Source organism: Harpia harpyja, chromosome W, assembly GCF_026419915.1.
Source record: "Harpia harpyja isolate bHarHar1 chromosome W, bHarHar1 primary haplotype, whole genome shotgun sequence".
Taxonomy (NCBI): Eukaryota; Metazoa; Chordata; class Aves; order Accipitriformes; family Accipitridae; genus Harpia; species Harpia harpyja.
In genome coordinates this window covers 21,353,264-21,376,392 of record NC_068968.1, presented here as the reverse complement: position 1 = coordinate 21,376,392, position 23,129 = coordinate 21,353,264, and the positions used below count along the sequence as shown (strand labels likewise).

The 23,129-nt window shown below is 43.3% G+C and overlaps 1 protein-coding gene across 2 annotated transcripts in view; it reads left to right on the top strand.

Moving 5' to 3' along the window:
- LOC128136173 (guanine nucleotide-binding protein G(q) subunit alpha) overlaps positions 1–22,559 on the top strand; it is a 128,307-nt gene extending 105,748 nt beyond the window's left edge. For both annotated transcript variants that reach the window (XM_052775350.1, XM_052775351.1), the window contains 2 exons: positions 14,953–15,106; positions 17,616–22,559. In XM_052775350.1, the coding sequence (XP_052631310.1) occupies positions 14,953–15,106; positions 17,616–17,806 (345 nt within the window). In that variant the 3' untranslated portion in view covers positions 17,807–22,559. The remainder of the gene's footprint in view (positions 1–14,952; positions 15,107–17,615) is intronic.
- The last annotated feature ends 570 nt before the right edge of the window (positions 22,560–23,129 follow it).

The window sequence follows — 23,129 nt, the reverse complement described above, 5'->3', positions numbered from 1 at the left end:
CCTACTCACTGGCGGGGCAGTGTGAGAAGCAGAATAGGCCTTGATGCTGTACAAGCACTGCTCGGCAATAACTAAAACATCCCTATGTTATCAACACTGTTTTGGTCATAAATCCAAAACATAGCACCATATGAATGCTATGAAGAAAATTAACTTTATCCCAGCCAAAACCAGTACACAGATCAGTCCGTTTGTCGAGGGCGGTCCAGTAGTTGGGCTGAGTCAGCAACTCCGGGCTCATCATGGGCATTATCACTTCCTGAAATACAAAATCACAGTCTCTGATCCAACAATGAGATTTGGGCCCTGGTGTCCACAACTGAGTGCCGGTCATTCACGACAACTTCTAATCAGGGCTAGGACATAGGGTATGCAAAAAGGTCTGCCGGGAAACAGAACTAGGAGGTGATCTCCGTCTGGTGGTGGACACCCACCCACCAGTTCTCAGGCAGCACCTTAGAGAGAGGAAGGAGGGGCTGAAGGTGAGGCACTGCAAGGCTCACAGGGAAGGGGCAGGGGGCAGGGCATGGTGTCCGGGTCATCTGGCAGCAACAGCCAATCATGCAAATGCCTTTTGAATGTGGGTAAGAGTTGTACCGCCCCTTGGCTCCACCAATGGTTCTGTGATTTGAGAGAATCATACCTCACATGAATAATGTGGGTGGCACCCTGCCTACACTGCCAATGTCGGTCAGGGGGCAGGGTGTTGGCAGTCTGTCTACGCTGCCAATATTGGTCAAGGGGCAGGGTGTCAGGAGGTAGGGTGTCAGATGTGATGTTAAATATTTTTCTCAGTGTATTGATCTAACAGAATCACACTACCAGTACTGTGTTTTTAACTAGAGCCCAAGTATGGAACATGGAGTGGAACATGAATGACACAAGGAAAAATAGTAATGCAAATAGCTTGCAGCATAAAATGCATCCTGCTTAATGGGGTAGAGAGAGATGAATTTAAGACTGTAATGTGTGCTATAAATAGGCTCCTAGTCTTTGTGAACATTTTGGTTTCTGGTAAATGTAAATAAAAATACATTGAAATAGTCTTTTTAGGAGGAGATTAAAGGGAAACCTCACTTTCACAATTTTGCATGGACGTTAGTGCGTTAAATTATTTATAACTTGGCCATCTTCTTTAGAAGATGGAAGAATATCTTCCTGGGCTTTCAGAGTATAGAGTCATGTGAACACTTTTAGCTGATAACAACAAAGGACATGTTACGAACTGAATGGAACATATTGACTGAACATTTCCCTTCTGTCTTGGGCTCTCCTACCACTTTGAAATGACTGAAGTAATATTATTCCATGCCTTTTTCCAACTCTTATGAAAAAGAACTTACTCATAAAGCTGTCTTGATTTTTTCAAGTTTTCGCTTTCAAAACAAAACATTTTGGAGGTAAACGTGGAGGTAAAAGTTCTAAAACTCCTCTTTGTCTTGAAGATGGTTCTTCCACCTCACTGCTAAACTATTTATGTTCCTTATTAACATCAGTGAAAAACTTTTGAAACTTTTTGTTTTTCAGTTTGGAATACGTTCATAACTGTAATTCAAAGCATTTTTTCAAGTCATACATACAGAAACTTGTACATTCCAGCAGCCTTAGGCCTGCGTTCCTCTGGCTCTTGGGTGGATCCAGCCTGTCTTGGAGTTAAGCACCCATCTGGGCAGCTTAGTTTTGGCTTTCAGTAAGCTGTATCCTGTCTATTAGACTGTTGTGAGACAGGTTAGTTTTACCCTACTGATGATGTGTTGTTGCAATAGTAATCCTGCTCAGTACGAGAGGAACCGCAGATTCAGACCCCTGGTGCATGCGTTTGGCTGAGGAGCCACTGGCGCGAGGCTACCATCTGCGGGCTTATGACGGAATGCCTCTAGAGTCAGAATCCCGCCTAGACGTAGCGATACTGCAGCGCCACTGGCACCTCGGTGGGCTTGCGACAGCCGGCTGGCGGGCCCAGTGCGAAGCGCCGCTCGTGGTCGGTCAGGACTGGAGGGGTGGACAGATGCAGCGCTGCCTCTCCCCTGTCACATACTGCATGATCGTGGGGCACTCGGCGCTAAATCATTCGTAGACGACCTGATTCTGGGTCAGGGTTTCGTACATAGCAGAGCTGCTCCCTCGCTGCGATCTATTGAGAATCAGCCCTTGACACAAGCTTTTGTAAAGAATAAAAAAGCAAAAATTAAAAAATTAAAAATTGCACCCATTTTTAAAAAGGGTAGAAAGGAGGACCCTGGGAACTACTGACCTGTCAGCCTCACCTCTGTGCCCAGGAAGATCATGGAACAGATCCTCCTAGAAGCTATGTTAAGGCACATGGAGGACAGGGAGGTGATTCGAGATAGCCAGCATGGCTTCACCAAGGGCAAATCATGCCTGACTAATTCGGTGGCTGCCTACGATGGAGTGACTACGTCAGTGGACAAGGGAAGAGCTACGGATGTCATCTATCTGGACTTCTGTAAGGCCTTCAGACATGGTCCCCCACAAGATCCTTGTCTCTAAATTGGAGAGAAATGGGTTTGATGGATGGACTGTTAGATGGATAAGGAATTGACTGGATGGTCGCACCCAGAGAGTAGTGGTCAACGGCTCAGTGTCTGGATGAAGACCAGTGACGAATGGTGTCCCTCAGGGGACCAGTGCTGTTCAATATCTTCATCAATGACACAGACAGTGGGATCGAGTGCACTCTCAGCAAATTTGCAGATGACACCAAACTGAGTGGTGTGGTTGACATGCCTGAGGGACGGGATGCCATCCAGAGGGACCTGGACAAGCTTGAGAAGTTGGCCCATGTGAACCTCATGAGGTTCAACAAGACCAAGTGCAAGGTCCTGCACCTGGGTCAGGGCAATCCCCACTATCAATACAGACTGGGGGATGAATGGATTGGGAGCAGCCCTGCGGAGAGGGACTTCGGGTACTGGTGGATGAAAAACTGGACATTGTTGTCCTAAAAGTGGATTCGTTACCCGGTGTGCAATAGACCAATCTCACACACTCAGGAGAGATATTGCTTTTTATTCAGGCCTGGGTGCTCGGTGGACTTTCCGCAAATCAAGCACACCAGATTCATCAGGTGTGTCTCTTTTATACAGTAACAATTGCATATAATTTATTATTAAACTACTCCTACCTAGTACATACTCAAACTATCTAATGCACATGCATAGGATTATATAACCATGACACATCAAATGCCTTCTCCGCGTGCGCGGGGGTCTCAGGTGGTCTTCGGTGGTCGTTCGGGGAGGTATCCCCTCCTCACTTTGACCGCTAAGTCGCTCTGTATCGGGTCAATGGTTCGTTTTCCTGCCAAGAGGGACGTATCATCAATCAGGAAGAACAGAAAGGGTCAGAATGATCTTGGCTACTTCTCTAGGTATTATTAAAATTGTTTGAAGTTGAAAATGATTAACTAACTTAATTTAAAACAGGATTTTCTAATCTACAACAGGATTTTCTATATCTGACATCAACATGAGCCGGCAATGTGTGCTCGCAGCCCAGAAAGCCAACCGTATCCTGGGCTGCATACAAAGCAGCGTGGCCAGCAGCTCAAGGGAAGTGATTCTGCCCCTCTGCTCCTCTCTGCTGAGACCCCACCTGGAGTACTGCATCCAGCTTTGGAGTCCTCTGTACAAGAAAGACATGGACCTGTTAGAGCAGGTCCAGAGGAGGGCCACAAAAATGATCTGAGGGATGGAATACCTCTCCTATGAGGAAAGGCTGAGAGAGTTGGGGTTATTCAGCCTGGAGAAGAGAAGGCTCTTGGGAGACCTTATTGAGGCCCTTCAATACATAAAGGGGGCTTATAAGAAAGATGGGGACAGACTTTTTAGCAGGGCCTGTAGTGACTGTAGTTCAGTCAGCGGCGAGGCCAGCAGAGGCGACGGTAAGTCGGCGGCTAAGCGCTAGATTGAGGTGGACAGGGAGGTTCCCGAGGCCCGGGAGCGCCGGGGAAGGGTGGAGGGACCCGGCCGGAGCCGGTGGCTCTCGCGGGAGAGGCTGACGCGGCGTGGGCGTTGCCAGGGGCAACCGCGGGAGATTTGAACGCCCCTGAGGAGCCCAGTGACCAGGAGCACGGCGACCAGGATGGGCAAACAGGGCGTGGCGCGTCAGAAAGGGCGTGGCGCGGCAGTTTGCGTGGCAGTTCGTGCAGGTAGGGCACAGCCCCCCCCTCTTCCCAGCTCGAGCAGGCTGCTCAAGTGGTGGGTGTTGGCCCAGAGGGAGACCCAGGTATGGTTGCCACTCAGGGGAAAGCCATTGTTAGGAAAAATATGGCAATGCAGACAGAGGTCCCACGTAAACATGCAGCTGTCCAGGTCTCTGGCTGCAGGGAGTGCCTGAGTCTATCAGAAATGATGGAGGTCAGCGGGGACACCTCTTATGTGAGGTGTGACCAGGTGAGTGATCTGCTCAGCCTGGTGGTAGAGCTGAAGGAGGAAGTGGAAAGGTTGAGGAGTATCAGGGAGTGTGAGAGGGAGATAGATTGGTGGGCCCACATCCTACCATCCCTGAGGCAGAGGCAGCAGATGGAGGCTCCGCAAGAAGCGGAGGTTCCCCTGCCCTCCTGCCACCAGGCAGGAGGGGACCTAAGAGATGGAGGGGAATGGATACAGGTCCCTGCTCGGGGAGGCAGGCGAATCTGCTCCCGGTCTCCCTCACCTTCCCAGTTGCCCCTACTCAACAGGTATGGGGCTCTGGAAGTTGAGGACCAGGCCAGTGAAGATCAGAGTGTAGATGAAGCCCTACCTAGGGAGGTGCCTAAGCCCAGTCGGGCATCCCCATGCATTCTCACATCCTCAGAAAAAAGAAAAAGGAGGGTAATTGTCGTAGGCGACTCCCTCTTAAGGGGAACAGAGGGCTTGATATGCAGACCTGACCCATCCCACAGGGAAGTCTGCTGCCTCCCTGGGGCCCGGGTAAAAGACATTACCAGGAAACTCCCTGGTCTGGTTTGGACCTCTGATTATTACCCATTGCTAGTTGTGCAGGTTGGCAGTGATGAGATTGCAGAGAGGAATCCAAAGGCAATCAAAAGGGATTTCAGGGCACTGGGACGATTAGTAGAAAGACCGGGAGCACAGGTAGTATTTTCCTCAATCCCTTCAGTGGCAGGGAAATACACTGAAAGGAACAGGAAAACACACCTGGTCAATACATGGCTCAGAGGCTGGTGCCATAGGTGGAATTTTGGGGTTTTTGATCATGGGGAGACTTACACAGCACCGGGCTTGCTAGTGACAGATGGTGTCCAGCTACCTCAAAGGGGTAAGAGAATCCTTGCTCATGAGATGGCAGGGCTCATAGAAAGGGCTTTAAACTAGGTTCGAAGGGGGCAAGGGATAAAACTAGGTGCACCAGAGATGAGCCTGGGGGCAGCGTGCCGATGTTAGGGGTGGATTCGATGACCCAGCTCAAATGCATCTATGCCAACACACGCAGCGTGGGCAATAAACAGGAGGAGCTGGAAGCCATTGTGCAGCAGGATAGATATGACTTAGTCGCCATCACGGAAACATGGTGGGATGACTCCCATGACTGGAGTGCTGCAATGGATGGCTACAAGCTCTTCAGAAGGGACAGGCAAGGTAGAAGAGGTGGTGGGGTGGCTCTCTATGTTAGGGAATGTTTTGACTGTTCAGAGCTACACGATTCTGATGACAAGGTGGAGTGCTTATGGGTGAGGATGAGAGGGAAAGCCAATAAGACAGATATTGTGCTGGGAGTCTGTTATAGACCGCCTGACCAGGTTGAAGAGACGGATGAATCGTTCTACAAGCGGCTGGCAGTAGTCTCAGAATCGTGTGCCCTTGTCCTTGTGGGGGACTTTAACTTTCCAGACATCTGCTGGAAATACAACACAGCAGTGAGTAAACAATCTAGGAGGTTCCTGGAGTGTGTGGAAGATAACTTCTTGACACAGCTGGTGGGTGAGCCAACCAGGGGAGGAGCCTTGCTAGACCTGTTGTTTACGAACAGGGAAGGACTGGTGGGAGGTGTGATGGTCGGAGGCCGTCTCGGGCTTAGTGACCATGAAATGATAGAATTTTCAATTCTTGGTGAGGCAAAGAAGGTGGTCAGCAAAACCACCACTATGGACTTCCGGAGGGCTAACTTTGGCCTCTTCAAGGCACTGGTTGAGAGAGTCCCTTGGGAGACGGTCCTGAAGGGCAAAGGGGTCCAGGAGGGATGGACATTCTTTAAAAAGGAAATCTTAATGGCTCAGGACCAGGCTATTCCCATGTGCCGCAAGTCAAACCGCCGAGGAGAACGACCGGCCTGGCTGAATGGGGAGCTTTTGCTAGGACTTAAGAAAAAAAGGAGAGCTTATCATCTCTGGAGGAAAGGGCGGGCAACTTGGGAGGAGTACAGGGATCTTGTTAGATCATACAGAGAGAAAATTAGAAAGGCGAAAGCTCAGCTAGAACTAAATCTGGCCACTATCGTAAGGGACAACAAAAAATGTTTTTACAAATATGTTAACAGTAAAAAGAATCCCAAGGAGAATATCTGTCCTTTAATGGATACAGAAGGGAACGTAGCAACCAGAGATGAGGAAAAGGCCGAGGTACTCTAATGCCTCCTTTGCCTCAGTCTTTAATAGTGAGTCCAGTCATCCTCAGGGTACTCCACCCCCTGAGCTGGAAGGTAAGGATGAAGAGCATAACATACCCCCCTTAATCCAGGAGGAATTAGTTAGGGACCTGCTACGCCATCTGGACACTCACAAATCTATGGGACCTGATGGGATCCATCCAAGAGTACTGAGGGAACTGGCAGAGGTCCTTGCCAAGCCACTCTCTATCATCTATCAGCGTTCCTGGTCAACAGGGGAGGTCCCAGAGGACTGGAGGCTTGCCAATGTGACTCCCATTTATAAGAAGGGTCGGGGGGAGGATCCGGGAAACTACAGGCCTGTCCGCCTGACCTCGGTACCGGGAAAGATTATGGAACGGTTTGTCTTGAGAGCACTCACACGGCAGCTCCAGGATAAGAGGGGGATCAGGCCCAGTCAGCATGGGTTTACGAAAGGCAGGTCCTGCTTGACCAACCTGATCTCCTTCTATGACCAGGTGACCCGCCTAGTGGATGAGGGAAAGGCTGTCGATGTTATTTTCCTAGACTTCAGCAAGGCCTTTGACACTGTCTCTCATGGCATACTCCTTGAGAAGCTGGCGTCTCGTGGCCTGGATAAGTGCACTCTTCACTGGGTGAAAAACTGGCTGGATGGCCGAGCCCAGAGGGTAGTGGTGAATGGGGTGAAATTCAGTTGGCGGCGGGTCACGAGTGGTGTTCCCCAGGGCTCAGTGTTGGGCCCTGTTCTGTTTAATAACTTTATTGATGATTTGGATGAGGGGATTGAGTGCACCCTCAGCAAGTTTGCAGACGACACCAAGTTGGGAGGCAGGGTCGATCTGCTTGAGGGTAGGGAGGCTCTACAAAGAGATCTGGACAGGCTGGATCGATGGGCTGAGGCCAATTGTATGAAGTTTAACACGGCCAAGTGCCGGGTCCTGCACTTGGGTCACGGCAACCCCATGCAGCACTACCGGCTTGGGGAAGAGTGGCTGGAAAGCTGCCCGGCAGAGAAAGACCTGGGCGTGCTGGTTGACAGCCGGCTGAATATGAGCCAGCAGTGTGCCCAGGTGGCCAAGAAGGCCAATGGCATCCTAGCCTGTATCAGGAACAGTGTGGCCAGCAGGAACAGGGAGGTTGTTGTTCCCCTGTATTCGGCACTGGTGAGGCCGCACCTTGAGTCCTGTGTTCAGTTTTGGGCCCCTCACTACAGGAAAGACATTGAGCTGCTTGTGCGTGTCCAGAGAAGGGCAACCAAGTTGGTGAGGGGCCTTGAGCACAAGTCTTATGAGGAGCGGCTGAGGGATCTGGGGCTGTTCAGTCTAGAAAAGAGGCGGCTAAGGGGAGACCTTATCGCTCTCTACAACTACCTGAAAGGGGGTTGTAGTGAGGTGGGTGTTGGTCTCTTCTGTCAGGTGGCTGGAGATAGGACAAGAGGAAATGGCCTCAAGTTGAGGCAAGGGAAGTTTAGGTTAGATATTAGGAAAAAGTTTTTTACTGAGAGGGTTGTCAAACATTGGAATGGGCTGCCCAGGGAAGTGGTTGAGTCACCATCCCTGGAGGTATTCAAAAAGCGAGTGGACAGGGTACTCCAGGGCATGGTTTAGGGGGCATGGTTAATGGTTGGACTTGATGATCTTGAAGGTCTTTTCCAACCGAAATGATTCTATGATTCTATGATTCTATGATAGGACAAGGGGTAATGGTTTTAAACTAAGTGAGGGTAGATTCAGACTAGATATAAGGAAGAAATTTTTTACAATGAGGATGGTGAAACACTGGAACAGGTTGCCCAGAGAAGTTGCAGATGCCCCATCCCTGGAAATATTCAAGGTCAGGTTGGACGGGGCTCTGAGCAACCTGATCTAGCTGAAGATGTTCCTGCTCATTGCCGGGTGGTTAGACTAGATGACCTTTAAAGGTCCCTTCCAACCCAAACCATTCTATGATTCTAAATAGATTTTTTTTAGCATACCAGAACACTGTTTTATTCCCATAATTTTCCCTTCTCTTCCACTACTAGAAAGCAAGAATGTATTTATTTATTCCACATAAAGCAAAGTGTATTTTTGTCAAAATGTGGGTGTGACACAAATATGAAAAGGTTTTGTCCTGGTTTCAGCTGGGATAGAGTTAACTGTCTTCCTAGTAGCTGGTACAGTGCTATGTTTTGAGTTCAGTATGCGAAGAATGTTGATAACACTGATGTTTTCAGTTGTTGCTAAGTAATGTTTAGTCTAAAGTCAAGGATTTTTCAGCTTCTCATGCCCAGCCAGTGAGAAAGCTTGGAGGGGCACAAGAAGTTGGCACAGGACACAGCCAGGGCACCTGACCCAAACTGGCCAAAGGGGTATTCCATACCATGTGACGTCCCATCTAGTATAGGAACTGGGAAGTGGGGGTGGGGAATCGCCGCTCGGGGGACTAGCTGGGTGTCAGTCGGCGGGTGGTGAGCAATTGCACTGCGCATCATTTGTACATTCCAATCCTTTCATTATTGCTGTTGTCATTTTATTAGTGTTATCATTATCATTATTAGTTTCTTCTTTTCTGTTCCATTGAACCGTTCTTATCTCAACCCACGGGTTTTGCTTCTTTTCCTGATTTTCTCCCCCATCCCACTGGGTGGGGGGGAGTGAGTGAGCGTCTGCGTGGTGTTTAGTTGCTGGCTGGGGTTAAACCACGACAGGTTTTAAATGTGTTAGTTCTCACCTTATATTAAGAAATTTACAAGAAATATTTTTCTTATTCCTCACTTTGATGTGAAAGGTTCATTAAGAAGATAACTGAAGTTGGAAACCTTGGTAATCAGTCAGTGGATATTTTTTCACACTCTGCAAAATTCAAATAACCTTTGAACTGTGAAACAGTATTAAAATTTCAGCACGAAAGTGAGAGAGTGTGTATAAATGCCCTACTTTTTTCTTATGGATAGCATCAGTGTGATACTATAGTAGAATCTAATAGTTCTTTGATACTTGTGCCTGTCATCTGTGTAAGAGATCTGACTCAGAAACTTACAACTGAAAAAATCACTGTGTTATCACCATTCTTCTCATACTAAATCCAAAACATAACACTATACTAGCTACTAGAAAGAAAATTAACTCTATCCCAGCTGAAACCAGGACAATATCTGCCCCTTATTCTATACCATTTATGTCATGCTCAAGTCCCATGCTTTCCAATACATCCTAATCAATCACCATCACCTTTCCTGTCCTTTTAGAGAGAGAGAGATATATATATACACAGATATCATTCCCTTAGTCTATAGGCCATCTCTATAAAATGTCCGTTGAGTTCATTTAGTCCGTGACTTTGGGCTCCATCTGTCATACCAGTCTTTCTGGGCAGGAGGAAAGTTGCAAAGTCCTCTCAGTTGGCAGAGCAGGATCGGGCTTCAGTGCGGTATGGTGAGCGGCTGACATTGGGCGTAGCAGGAGGATGGTGTGCGCGGTTGGATTGTTGCATGCTGGAGTCAGGTTCCATCACTACTGCACTTCGCTCAGTTTTATCACAGTTCATTCTTGCTTGATCTAAGTGATTCTTACTGTAATACCATTGATATAGCATATAACAATTACAGTAATGATAAAATACAATGGCAGGGTTATACAGCAACTAACATCATACAGTTTAATTCATTGACTATTCTCACCTAAAATCAAATCCCCTTGAGGCACATATCGGACTTCTCCATTCTTCCACATCACCTACCAAGTGCACCCAGGTCCTTGAGCAAAAGCAATCCCACAAATGGGTTTGTCTTTGCCTGAGGCAGGACTAACCCAGACTGTCTTCCCTAACATATGTTTTTATGTGCACTACAGGGACTTTATCCCCTTCTACAGTACGTAAAAATTCTGACTGGGCAGGGCCAGCCTGATTGGCAGATCCTCTGGTGTTGACTAACCAGGTGGCTGTTGCTAAATGTGTATTCCAATGTTTGAAGGTTCCACCCCCCATTGCTCTCGATGTAGTCTTTAACAATCCATTGTATCGTTTGATTTTCCTGAAGGATGGTGCATGATAGGGGATGTGATATACCCACTCAATGCCATGCTCTTTGGCCAGGTGTCTATAAGGGTGTTTTGGAAATTAGTCCCGTTGTCTGACTCAATTCGTTCTGGGGTGCCATGTCGCCACAAGACCTGCTTTTCAAGGCCCAGGATAGTGTTCCTGGCGGTGCATGGGATATGTTTCCAGACACCTGGTGGTTGCTTCCACGATTGTAAGCACATGGCGCTTGCCTTGGTGAGTTTGTGGGAGTGTGATATAGTCAATCTGCCAGGCTTCCCCATATTTATATTTCAGCCATCGCCCTCCATGCGACAGGGGTTTTAACCGCATGGCTTGCTTAATTGCAGCACAGGTTTCACATTCATGGATAACTTGTGCAATAGGGTCCATGGTCAAGTCCACCCCTCGATCACGAGCCCATCTATATGTTGCATCTCTTCTCTGATGGCCTGAGGTGTCATGGGCCCACCAAGACATAAATAGCTCACCCTTATGTTGCCAGTCCAGGTCCACCTGAGCCACTCCAATCTTAGCAGCCTGATCGACCTGTTGGTTGTTTTGATGTTCTTCAGTGGCCCGACTCTTGGCTACGTGAGCATCTACATGACGTACTTTTACAACCAGATTCTCTAGCTGGGACACAATATCTTGCCACAGTGCAGCAGCCCAAATGGGTTTACCTCTGCGCTGCCAGTTGCTCTGCTTCCATTGCTGTAACCACCCTGTATTGGCTTTGTGTGGCAAGGTATTGGTAGCGGGGTGGGGGTTACAGGGGTGGCTTCTGTGAGAAGCTGCTGGAAGCTTCCCCTACGTCTGACAGAGCCAATACCAGCCGGCTCTAAGACGGACCTGCCGCTGGCCAAGGCCGAGCCAATCAGCGATAGCGGTAGCACCTCTGTGATAACATATTTAAGAAGGAAAAAAAGTTGCGGGTCACACAGAAACGGCAGCCGGAGAGAGGAGTGAGAACATGTGAGAGAAACAGCCCTGCAGACACCAAGGTCAGTGAAGAAGGAGGGGGAGGAGATGCTCCAGGCACCGGAGCAGAGATTCCCCTGCAGCCCGTGGGGAATACCGTGGTGAGGCAGGCTGTCCCCCTGCAGCCCATGGAGGTCCACGGTGGAGCAGATATCCACCTGCAGCCTGTGGAGGACCCCACGCCGGAGCAGGTGGGTTCCCGAAGGAGGCTGTGACCCTGTGGGAAACCTGTGCTGGAGCAGGCTCCTGGCAGGACCTGCGGATCTGTGGAGAGAGGAGCCCACGCTGGAGCAGGTTTTCTGGCAGGACTTGTGACCCCGTGGGGGACCCACGCTGGAGCAGTGTGCTCCTGAAGGACTGCACGCCGTGGAAGGGACCCATGCTGGAGCAGTTTGTGAAGAACTGCAGCCCGTGGGAAGGACCCACGTTGGAGAAGTTTGTGGAGGACTGTCTCCCGTGGGAGGGACTCCACACTGGAGCAGGGGAAGAGTGTGAGGAGTCCTCCCCCTGAGGAGGATGAAGCGGCAGAAAATAACGTGTGATGAACTGACCGTAACCCCCATTCCCTGTCCCCCTGTGCTGCTGTGGGGGGTAGGTAGAGAATCCGGGAGTGAAGTTGTGCCCAGGAAGAAGGGAGGGGTGGAGGGAAGGTGTTTTGAGATTTGGTTTTATTTCTCATTACCCTACTCTCGTAATGGCTGCTGCACCATATGACGTCAGCTCAGATATAAAAGCTAAGTAAAGGGAGACGGAAGGGGGGCATTTTTGTCTTCCGGAGCAACCACTACGCGCACTGAAGCCCTGCTTCCCGGGAAGTGGCTAGACATCGCCTGCTGATGGGAAGTAGAGAATAATATCATTTGTTTTTCTTTGCTTTCGCGCGTGACCTTGGCTTTCACTTTATTAAACTGTCCTTATCTTGACCCACGAGCCTTTTGTTATATTTTCTCCCCCCTGTCCAGCTGAGAAGGGGGAGTGATAGAGCGGCTTTGGTGGGCACCTGGCATCCAGCCAGGGTCAACCCACTACATGCATATATATATTTTCTTTTTTTCTGCAGATAAAAAACCTTTTGAACACAAAATATCAGTACTAAGAAACATTTGCATAATGAAGAACTAGAGCTTGTTCCTCTTTGTTAAAATGGAACATCCTTTACATGGCCCCTGGCTAGCTTTAGCTGTTCTTCCACAAATTTCCAATCATGCCAGTTATCACAAGCCCATTCCTCAGAAAATCTGGGACTTGAACTAATTCCATGTTTTTGTAAGTAATCGGTGATACTACTTACCATCCTGCTGACTATGCCAATTTGTCACGGAATGGAGTGGTTTGGACCACTTAAAGAATCACCTCCAATGGTATTAGTAAAAATGATTTAATAGGAATTTATATAAAAGCGCGACTTCACAGAATTTGATGGCAAGGTTCACTCTGTTACTTAATACATGGATGAAATGCACAAAGGAAAATTAAGTCAGAAACAAACTAAAATTATGTATACAGAGACCAAAGATGCAATTGGGTAAAAGAGAAACATACAAAGAAAAATCGAGTTAGAATTGATTTCTCGTGATTTGTACAGAGATCGGGAATGTAAAAGGGTAGGGAAGACCCTCCCATTGAGTCACGAGGTTCAGAGGAGACCCTCTTGCTTTCTAAACTCCTGTCGGAGTCTAGGTGCAGCTGGATCAACTCCTAGTCTCAGACTTGGTCAACGGTTTATATCTAAAGGGATTATGAGTATATGTATAATAGCAGCCTGAGATTCATTCACAGTTGAATAAAGTTCACGACAGTAATTTAAGTATAGATTTGAAAAGCAATAACTTGTAATATACTTGCTATAGAATATTCAGGTTAGTACTGTTATGGAGGCTCATACAATCAAATCCACACCTTGAGTGCTGTGTTCAGTTTTGGGCCCCTCACTACAGGAAAGACATTGAGGTGCTGGAGCGTGTCCAAAGAAGAACAATGAAGCTGGTGAAGGGTCTAGAGAGCAAGTCATCTGAGGAGCGGCTGAGGGAACTGGGGTTGTTTGGTCTGGAGAAGAGGAGGCTGAGGGGAGACCTTATCACTCTCTACAACTACCTGAAAGGAGGTTGTAGTGAGGTGGGTGTTGGTCTCTTTTCCCAAGTAGCAAGTGATAGGACAAGAGGAAATGGCCTCAAGTTGTGCCAGGGGAGGTTTAGATTTCTTCACCAAAAGAGTTGTCAAGCATTGGAACAGGCTGCCCAGGGAAGTGGTTGAGTCACCATCCCTGGAGGTATTTAAAAGATGTGTAGACCTGGTGCTTAGGGACATGGTTTAGTGGTGGACTTGGTAGTGTTAGGTTAACAGTTGGACTCGATGATCTTAAGGGTCTTTGCCAACCTAAACGATTCTATGATTCTACGGTTCTATGGCTCAGCAACAGCAGAATCTGCTGGATTTGCTTCCTTGATTTTGTTCTCTGGCAGCCTGTTTGGTGGTGAAACTTGTTTTCAGGAGGCAGCTCCTAAGAAAAACTTCCATATGTAGCTAATCAGGCCTGCCTTAAAGTTTTCCAAATAAAGAAGTAGAGTTAATTCCTTGTACTGAACTCAATTTGTTCCAACTCTTTATTAGCTGCATCATGTCAGCCTAACAGTTCTTCAGAATTTTATCAAAGCACAACAGAATTTTACAGTGTCAGAAAGCCTTTACAAGCAACTGTATGCTTTACTTACTTACATTTCCACTATAATGCAAAATGCCTTTCAGGAGCAATTAAGCAAGGCTTAAGTAAAGGCTAACCCAATGATGTTAGAAACAAAGTTACCATTTGTAATATTTTATGTCAAGCCTTTGATTTGGGGAAATATTCTCAGGTTATCAATGAATAAATTCCAAATTTACCTGTAACTATTTTAAAGCTGATCTCTTTCAGAAAATTAAGGATTACTTGCATTTATAGTTCAGGAAAGTCATATAAAATAAATAAGGTTTTTAAAACTTGGTTATTATGTCTTGTTGCACACTTGTCTCTGCCTTGAACCACATGCATTTCAGTACCCATGAATTTGTTGGCTGATCATAACTGTGCATAGTCAGTATTTACAACAGTACCTGTTACAGCTATCGTGTCTGTGTCCTGTGTTTTAAAGAATAATTATGCTTGTGTCATTGAGTTTGCAAAAGGAAACTGCCTGCATATTTAATTTACCACTTACCTATGAATTGTAAATGAATCGGTTAAATCTTACATTTCATTAAGAAGCTGGAAAACATGAAATGGATCTGTTTATCAAATAAAATGGAATTGCATGGATTGATTTAAAAAAATTTAAAAAATTATTTTCACAACCACATAAATTAGTCTCTCTTTTTTTATTCCAGAATCGAATGGAAGAAAGCAAAGCACTCTTTAGGACAATTATCACATATCCATGGTTCCAGAATTCTTCAGTCATTCTGTTCTTAAATAAAAAAGATCTCTTAGAGGAGAAAATTATGTACTCCCATTTAGTTGATTATTTCCCAGAGTATGATGGTAAGTATATTGCCACCAGAGCTCATGCCCCATTTATACTGCGGTAATGACAAAATGTAATAGCCTTGCCCATATTTTGCTTAGAGGTTCTTAGGACAAAGATTATCACCCATTCTTCTTTACACCCATTTTCTTCTTTACAAATTTTACTTAGTACACCAAATGGTTAGTTTGTAGTTGAATGACTTGCTGGTCATGGTTTTTTTAAAAATTATATGAAAAGGAAAAAATTATTAAAAATAGCAATTTTTAATACTCCAAATTTTTAAAGTCACTGAAGTCTTGTAGGATTTTCTAGATTACTAGGATTTTATTTTATACCTCCAATAATTGCGGATAGGATGGCAGTACCTTTCATGTGAAACTATTGATTCTAGATGAGTAACATCATATTAGCATTGGACCTTATTCTGTCCTTGTTCATAAGTTGGGGTGACGGTTTGAACTGAAGTATAAAGCTAAAATTACATAAAAATACATTTCTCATTTTTACACAGTGTCTCACATATTCTTTTTTGATTTTTTGTTTTGTTTTTGTTTGTTTATTTTTTGCTGTTTTGTTTTTGTTTAAGGCTGGATATCTGAACAGAAGTGTCATAAATTCTCTGTAGCTGTCAGAGAAACCAGTATCACTCCTCCTACCCTTTCATTATACCATTTCTTTTTTGATTCCTTTATTTTAATTTTATGTTACTTATGTGAAGTTTAATGTGCTTGTCCCAGAAAACATTATGCAGAACACACAGCTGTTTCTAAGGAAGCTGTACTTTCAGAAAGTTATCCTGAGGTGAAAAGTTAGGTATTCTAAGGTAAGTGAGTGGAGGCTTTGGTAACAGAGAAAAAAAATCAAATTCATACAATAACATCTCTTTTGTCTCACCAGAGGGTGAAAAGCAGATTCAAAAGCTACAAAAAAGATTAAATCTCTCATTTTCAAAAATAGAGAGTGATAAAAGGAAAAAGTTATATTTTTTTCCTTTTTGAGAGGAAAGGATGTGTTCACAGTGAACAGCTTGCAGGATCAGACCATACTTATTTATGAGTCAGTGTAAGTTTAGTTTGATAGTACTATACAGAAGAGAACTGACAGTTGAATAGAAAATATTCTTGCCCTTTCAAGTTACAAGTGTGACAGGTGCCCTAGATGACATCCTGCAGGTGAGAAGGCTCTATGGGCCTTTCTGTTATCATCACTCAAGTGGAGATACACCTGTGTTAAATGCTTGTCCAAAAAAACCCAGACAAAATTCACACAGAATAGTTGAGGTTGGAAGGGACTTCTGGAGATCATCTGGTCCAACCCCCCTGCTCAAACAAGGTCACCTAGTGCCTGTTGCCCAGGACCATGTCCAGATGGCTTTTGAATATCTCCAAGGAGGGAGACTCCACAATCTCTCTGGGCAACCTGTTCCAGTATTCGGTCACCCTCACAGTAAAAAAGGTTTTCCTGATGTTCAGATGGAAACTCTTGTGTTTCTGCTTTTTCCCATTGCCTCTTGTCCTGTCACTGGGCACCATCAACAAGAGCCTGGCCCATCTTCTTTATACCCTTCCTTCAGGTATTTGTACACATTGATGAGATCCCTGCCTGAGCCTTCTCTTCTCTAGGGTAAACAGTCCCAGCTCTCTCAGCCTTTCCTCCAGTCCCTTAATCATCTTTGTGGCCCTTCATTGGACTGTCTCCAGTATGTCCATGTCTTTCTTGTATTGGGGAGCCCAGAGATGGACACAGGACTCCAGGTATGGCCGCACCAGTGCTGAGGAGAGGGGAAGGATCACCTCCCTCGACCTGCTGGGAACATTCCTTCTAATGCAGCCTAGGATACCATTTGCAGTCTTTGCCACAAGAGCACACTGCTGGCTCATGTTCAACTTGGTACTTGGTGTCCGCCAGGACCCCCAGGTCCTCTTCTGTCAAGCTGCTTTCCAGCTGGGTGGCCCCCAGCATATATCGGTGCCTGGGCTTGTTCCTCCTCAGGTGCAGGACTTAGCACTTCCCCTTGTTGACCTGCATGAGGCTCTATTGGAGACAGTGTCAGACCAGTTTAGGATGTAACTTGATTATGCTATGTTTTAAAATAATGTACTTTTAAATATAGTTTAAATATAGTAGATATAGACTGAAAATGGACCAATTCTATTAATTTTTTAAAATATTTATTAGTATAAAGCAACTATTTCTTCTGTTGTTCATTTTGTGTGGTTATAGATCAATTTCATCTCTCCATTTTAAACATCTTATAGAAGAAAGAGGATAGTCAGCAGGAAAAGAACAGCTCCTGTATGATCAACTTCTGGAAATTCCTTTCATTTTTATTTTTTAATGGTTCCTGCTGGGAAAAAATAGTGTATATGGTAGTATTTATTAGTAAAGATTTTCCCTTCTTCTCTTATACGAGGATCACAGACTGAGTCTTTCTTCTGTTTTCTGCTCCTAAGGTTCCCTTCCTAAAGAAGCTCAAATATTGAATTGACTAGGAAAAACTGACTTTCTCTTCTTAATTATCAGGACCACAACGGGATGCACAAGCGGCACGAGAGTTCATCTTGAAGATGTTTGTAGACCTGAATCCAGACAGTGACAAAATTATCTACTCCCACTTCACATGTGCTACAGACACAGAGAATATACGCTTCGTCTTTGCTGCTGTCAAGGACACAATCCTACAGTTAAACCTGAAGGAGTACAACCTGGTCTAACTGTGCCTAAGAGGCCCTCCAAGACCACCTTTGCGTGATTGAAGATACACAAGACAGACTGTATTATCTGTGAAAACAAATTGCATAATACTAATTTATTGCTGGCCTGGACTCTGTGAATGTCCACAGAGTTTTTAGTTAATATTATGATTTTATTTAAACTGTATGGAGGAAAAACAAAAGATGCTGATGTGCATTTACAGTACATTTTCTTATTTTTTGTGTTTTAAATTCTCAGTCGTACACTCACAAAGGATAACAGTTTTTTGCTATTGAAGCAAAATTAAACTAGTTTCCTCTTTCCCTAACCCTTTCTCTCTCTTCCTCCTTCCTCCCCCCCTTATGTTTTTAAAGGTACAATGGCCGTTTTCCCAGTTGCATTCCTTGGTAAAATATTTTCTGTTGAGTGATTTGGTCAGGAAAAATGCTATCATCAGAACTGAAGTTATCAGTCATTCAAATTTTACAGAATGTACTTTCTCTGAAGGATCAAAAGTATTGATAGTGTGATATTTAAATTCTTGACATGGGTGTTTTCATTCTGTCTTCAATTCTGAGGCCAGAATATCGGGATTGCAAAATAGAAATAGTTGTGTATGGATTTAGAATTTAACCATACTTTCGCAGTTCAGAAAGATGCATAGAAGAAAGTAATGAAATAATTAAAGACACAAACCTGGGATGTTCATGGAATATCATAGAATCTCTTTTTAACTGTCATGTGCCATTATTTTCTCTTTTCTTTATTCACAAATGCCAAACGGAAATGTCATGGACACTACATTTTCCCCAGTGGCTACAGCCTGAAACAGTGGTGTTTGGGTTTTTTTTCAGTTGTGTGCATTTTTTCTTAAGTTAGAGCTTTTTTAAAGTGTGTTTTTCCACAGTAGAAAAAATATTTTTGTTGTATAAAATCTTGCCAAATCTGGCTTTTTATAAAACAAATATTTTTGAAACATAAGATACCAATTGAAATGCCAAACTGATGGATTGGGTACTGACCTGATTGAGTCAACTGCTAAATGATAAACAAATATAGTTTCAGCTCATATGTACCCTTTTTTAGAAAGTGTTCCATTTTCTAATGCCAAAAACAAGCATGAGTGAATATGCTACTAGGTATACATGTATAGAAGACATTTTAACTCTCTCCTTATGTCAGAGATGGCATGAGATTGCATACAATGTTTTCTGTAATAATATCAAAGCACCTTTGTACAGCATGAAATTATTGATGAGTGATCACATTCAGGAACCTTTCTTAATAAGGTTGCCTCTTAACCGATTCACAGACATTTGATAGGCTTCATGCAAAATATCCTCTCTTGATGTTCTTTAGAAAGATTTATTAATATAAATGAAACAGTGGAAAGATCACTCTTGAAATTTAAACATGCAAATTTTTAACAACAAAAATGTAGCACACATAGATGAGCAGCTTAGGTTGAAAGGTGTTTTTCTGACCAGGTGCATGATTGCTAGCAAGCTACAGAGAACTCAGAGGTCAGATGTAATTGGATTGATTACAATGCCAAGTAGCACTAGAGTGCACTTAGCACAGAAATTCCTGCCTCTCAGCTGCGAAGGAGAGGTGGAAAAAGAATGACTTATCGGTAACAAAGTTAATAAATACTAATGAGATGTTTTTCATCCTTAACCCTCCCAATTCCAAAACAACAACAAGAACAGTTGCTATTTTTTTGCTGCCTCATAAAAAACCTTATAATTGAAAACTGATTGTAGGTATAGTGCAATTATGAATGTTATAATCATTGTACATACATCTATATATATATGGCAGCATCAATATTGGCTTTGTAATCATTAATTTTTGGCAAATTGGATGTGCTGTGTTGATATGTATCTATGTAATTGTATGTCTTACAGCTAATTCACATTTTAAACAATGTTATTTTATTTACGTTTTTAAGAGAAGAATGTAAATTTGGTCAGTTTATTTCTGACTAGGGATTTGTTGTTTTTATTTAAAAAGCAAAAAAAGCTTATTATAGTACAGAGTTGTACTAGCATCATGCTGTATAAAATCATTTGTACATTCCTGAGTAAAAGTAAATTGGAGACACACAGAGGACAGTCACAATCACAATCAAAACAACGCTTAAATCTTGTCAGGGCTTTATACAGATGTAGAAACCATTTTTGCTGGAAGAATGTATGCCATTATATCTAGGATTGGAACATAAGCTCTTAAATATGAATTTGTATTTGGCAGATTCAACTTCAGTTAATTTTACTTTTCTAATAGCCTTTATTAGAAAAGTGAATTTAGAGACATTTCAAACTATTGAACATAAGTACTAATGGGTATATGCTATTTCCCTAAAAATATCATAAAAAAATACAGAGCATCAGATCAGTTAAACATTTCAGAAACCTTAGATCTAACAACAACAAAGTTGCTAGTGTTAACAATTTTAAGGAGTTAAAGAATTTTATTTAATAAAGCTAAAGCAGGTAGTTGTAGGTTATAAAAAGTGACACTGACATTCTAAATATGTGATCAGAACAGTTATTCTTGTTATATATGTCATTATAAAATTGGTCCTGATCTTGCTTATAAACATAAAAAATCTTCTGTTTCCACTGTTGACTCTGGAGTGCGTGATAATATCCCTTCTTTTAACCTGGGAATACATTGGCCACCTTGGATTTAGTGATATAAATAGAACTGTAGGAAAAAAAAAAAAAAAGCCAGTGGTGTCTAATGAAGGTTTGGGGTTTGGTTTGGTTTGTTATGGGATATTGGGGGGGGGGAGAATGGGGTTTTAAGTTTTGTATAAAAACAAAACAAAAGTTTACTCAAGCTTTATAGATATATTGTGATTGTAAAATTAAAGAGTGAGTGCGACTGGGCTACTTCTGGTATATTTTAATTGAGTTGAACCTGTGGCAATGTTTAGATCATTTGAGCTATTCTGAAAAAATTTATATTCAGCATGCTAATGCAAGCCTTACATGAATCACCTAACACAGCATTGCAGTATGACAGTGTTTACAAAAACATTTCCTTTTTAAATGACATAGCTGTTCCCACTTGCAATATATTCCATTGCTGTTGCTGTTTTAATTGGTGATTTCCACTATGCATTATAGTGCTTGAGTCCAGAAGTATGTGCCTCTAACATGAAACTGAAGGCAAAAACAAGACAGAAACCCTTTTAACTTTGCCAAAATTATGTGCTTTCATTGAATGTCATAAATGGGAGAGGAGGGAAGGAAAACATCTTGGGAACCTGTGTATTCTAGGTGTTCACTAGTACAAACAAGCTATAATATGTGTTTTACAGAAATCTTAAACTTGCTTTTTTCACTAAGTAACTGGCACTGTCCTGACATATATAGGATGATGAAGGTATAAGGGCAGTTTACTTTTTATAATTCAGACTCTCTTGATTTTCAAGGTGTATGAACTGTAATTTTTAATCATACTGCCACATGATTGTGAAACACTTTTTTAAGCTTGAAAGTGGAGAAGAGACTTTATGCTGGCTATCAGTCAGAACTGACTGCATGATTTGCAAAAACTTTAAAAGGAGGTAAAAGGGCTGCATATGAAGACATTGCTAGACTCTGAGCTTTTGGTTGTAAGATGCAAAAGACTTTACTCAACCTAATGCCCCTTCCCTTGTTATGCATTCTTCATGAAATAATGAAATAATAGGAGAAAACAAAGACATGTTAACCCACATGAAAAAAAAAAAAGGCCCAAATAATTTATTATATGTGCTGCTGTTCTTGGAGCTCTGTGCATGGTTATCCTGCATTACATTAGTAAACTAATGAAGTGTGCACAGTATATTAACAAGGCCTACAAATTACCTACCTCTAGTTAAGAAACCAATAAAGTAAATATGTTTTGGAGAGACTGTCACAAGTTAGGAAATTAAAATGGCCTGTCGTAGATATTTAATGGCTATTTCAGACATTCACACTTTTGTAGATATGGTCCCTCTTCAGACATAAACAACTACAGTCATATGTCCCTGTCCAATTTGTTAGTTTAGTAGAGATGTTGAAAAACAATGTGTTTTGGTTTGATAAGAACCACTGATATCTCTTTTTTTTTTTTTTTTGCTTTTATTTACCCATAATATTTTGAGTTGTATCAATCAAAACAAACATTTCCATGTAATCAGTAATCCATTGAGGGTCATTATTTATCTAGTTACAGGGATTTTACTGTAACTTTCACTCAAGCTTTTTCACAGTAGCCATGCTGCAGGAAAGAAAGGAATAGAAGAATTATTTGAACAAATTTGATGTTGAAGATGATAGTGTCAAAAATGCAAGAAAATTCAACCAGATCAATCTTATTCTAAAGCTGGTTTTGTGGTGTTTTTTTCTCTCTCTCAAAAGATGGTCTAAGCTGAAGTCTATTGCTGGATTCCTTATTTATCATGCTGCAGGAAATGGTTATTTGATCAATATATGAGGGGGTCAGATACATTTTTTAATTTGCAGTGTTTAAAAAAATAAAGATATTTGCTATTCTTAAAGTGTCATTTAAATGCATGTATTGTCTATTGTTTGGGGGACAAAAATAGGGTGTGGGTTTTTTTGTTTTTTTGTTGAAAAAAAACTAATGCATAAATACTGTTCCTCAAAAATCTTGCTGGTTATAAATACAGTATTTTTGGCCATAACTTTGTATTACAGTATCTTCGTTCCTTGACATTTAGCTTTTCTGAAATATATTTGGGCTTCTTGCTCTCCCAAAATGTTTCATATGATAAATATTGTATAGATGTATGTATTGGGTCTGGCTGAGATGGAGTTAATACTCCCCATAGCAGCCCTCATAGCACTGTGCTCTGCATCAGTAGCTAGAAAGGTGTTGATAACACACCAGTGTTTTGGCTACTGCTGAGCAGTGCTGGCACAGCATCAAGGCTGTCTCTCCAACATTTTTGCCCCCCCCTCAACGGCAGGCTGGGGCAGGGCGAGATCTCGGGAGGGGACATAACCAGGACAGCTGACCTAAACTAACCAAACAGATATTCCATACCATATGACGTCAGCTCAGATATAAAAGCTAAGTAAAGGGAGACGGAAGGGGGGCATTTTTTGTCTTCAGGAGCAACCACTACGCGTACTGAAGCCCTGCTTCCCAGGAAGTGGCTAGACATCGCCTGCTGATGGGAAGTAGAGAATAATATCATTTGTTTTTCTTTGCTTTCGCGCGCGACCTTGGCTTTCAGTTTATTAAACTGTCCTTATCTTGACCCACGAGCCTTTGGTTATATTTTCTTCCCCCTGTCCAGTTAAGAAGGGGGAGTGATAGAGCGGCTTTGGTGGGCACCTG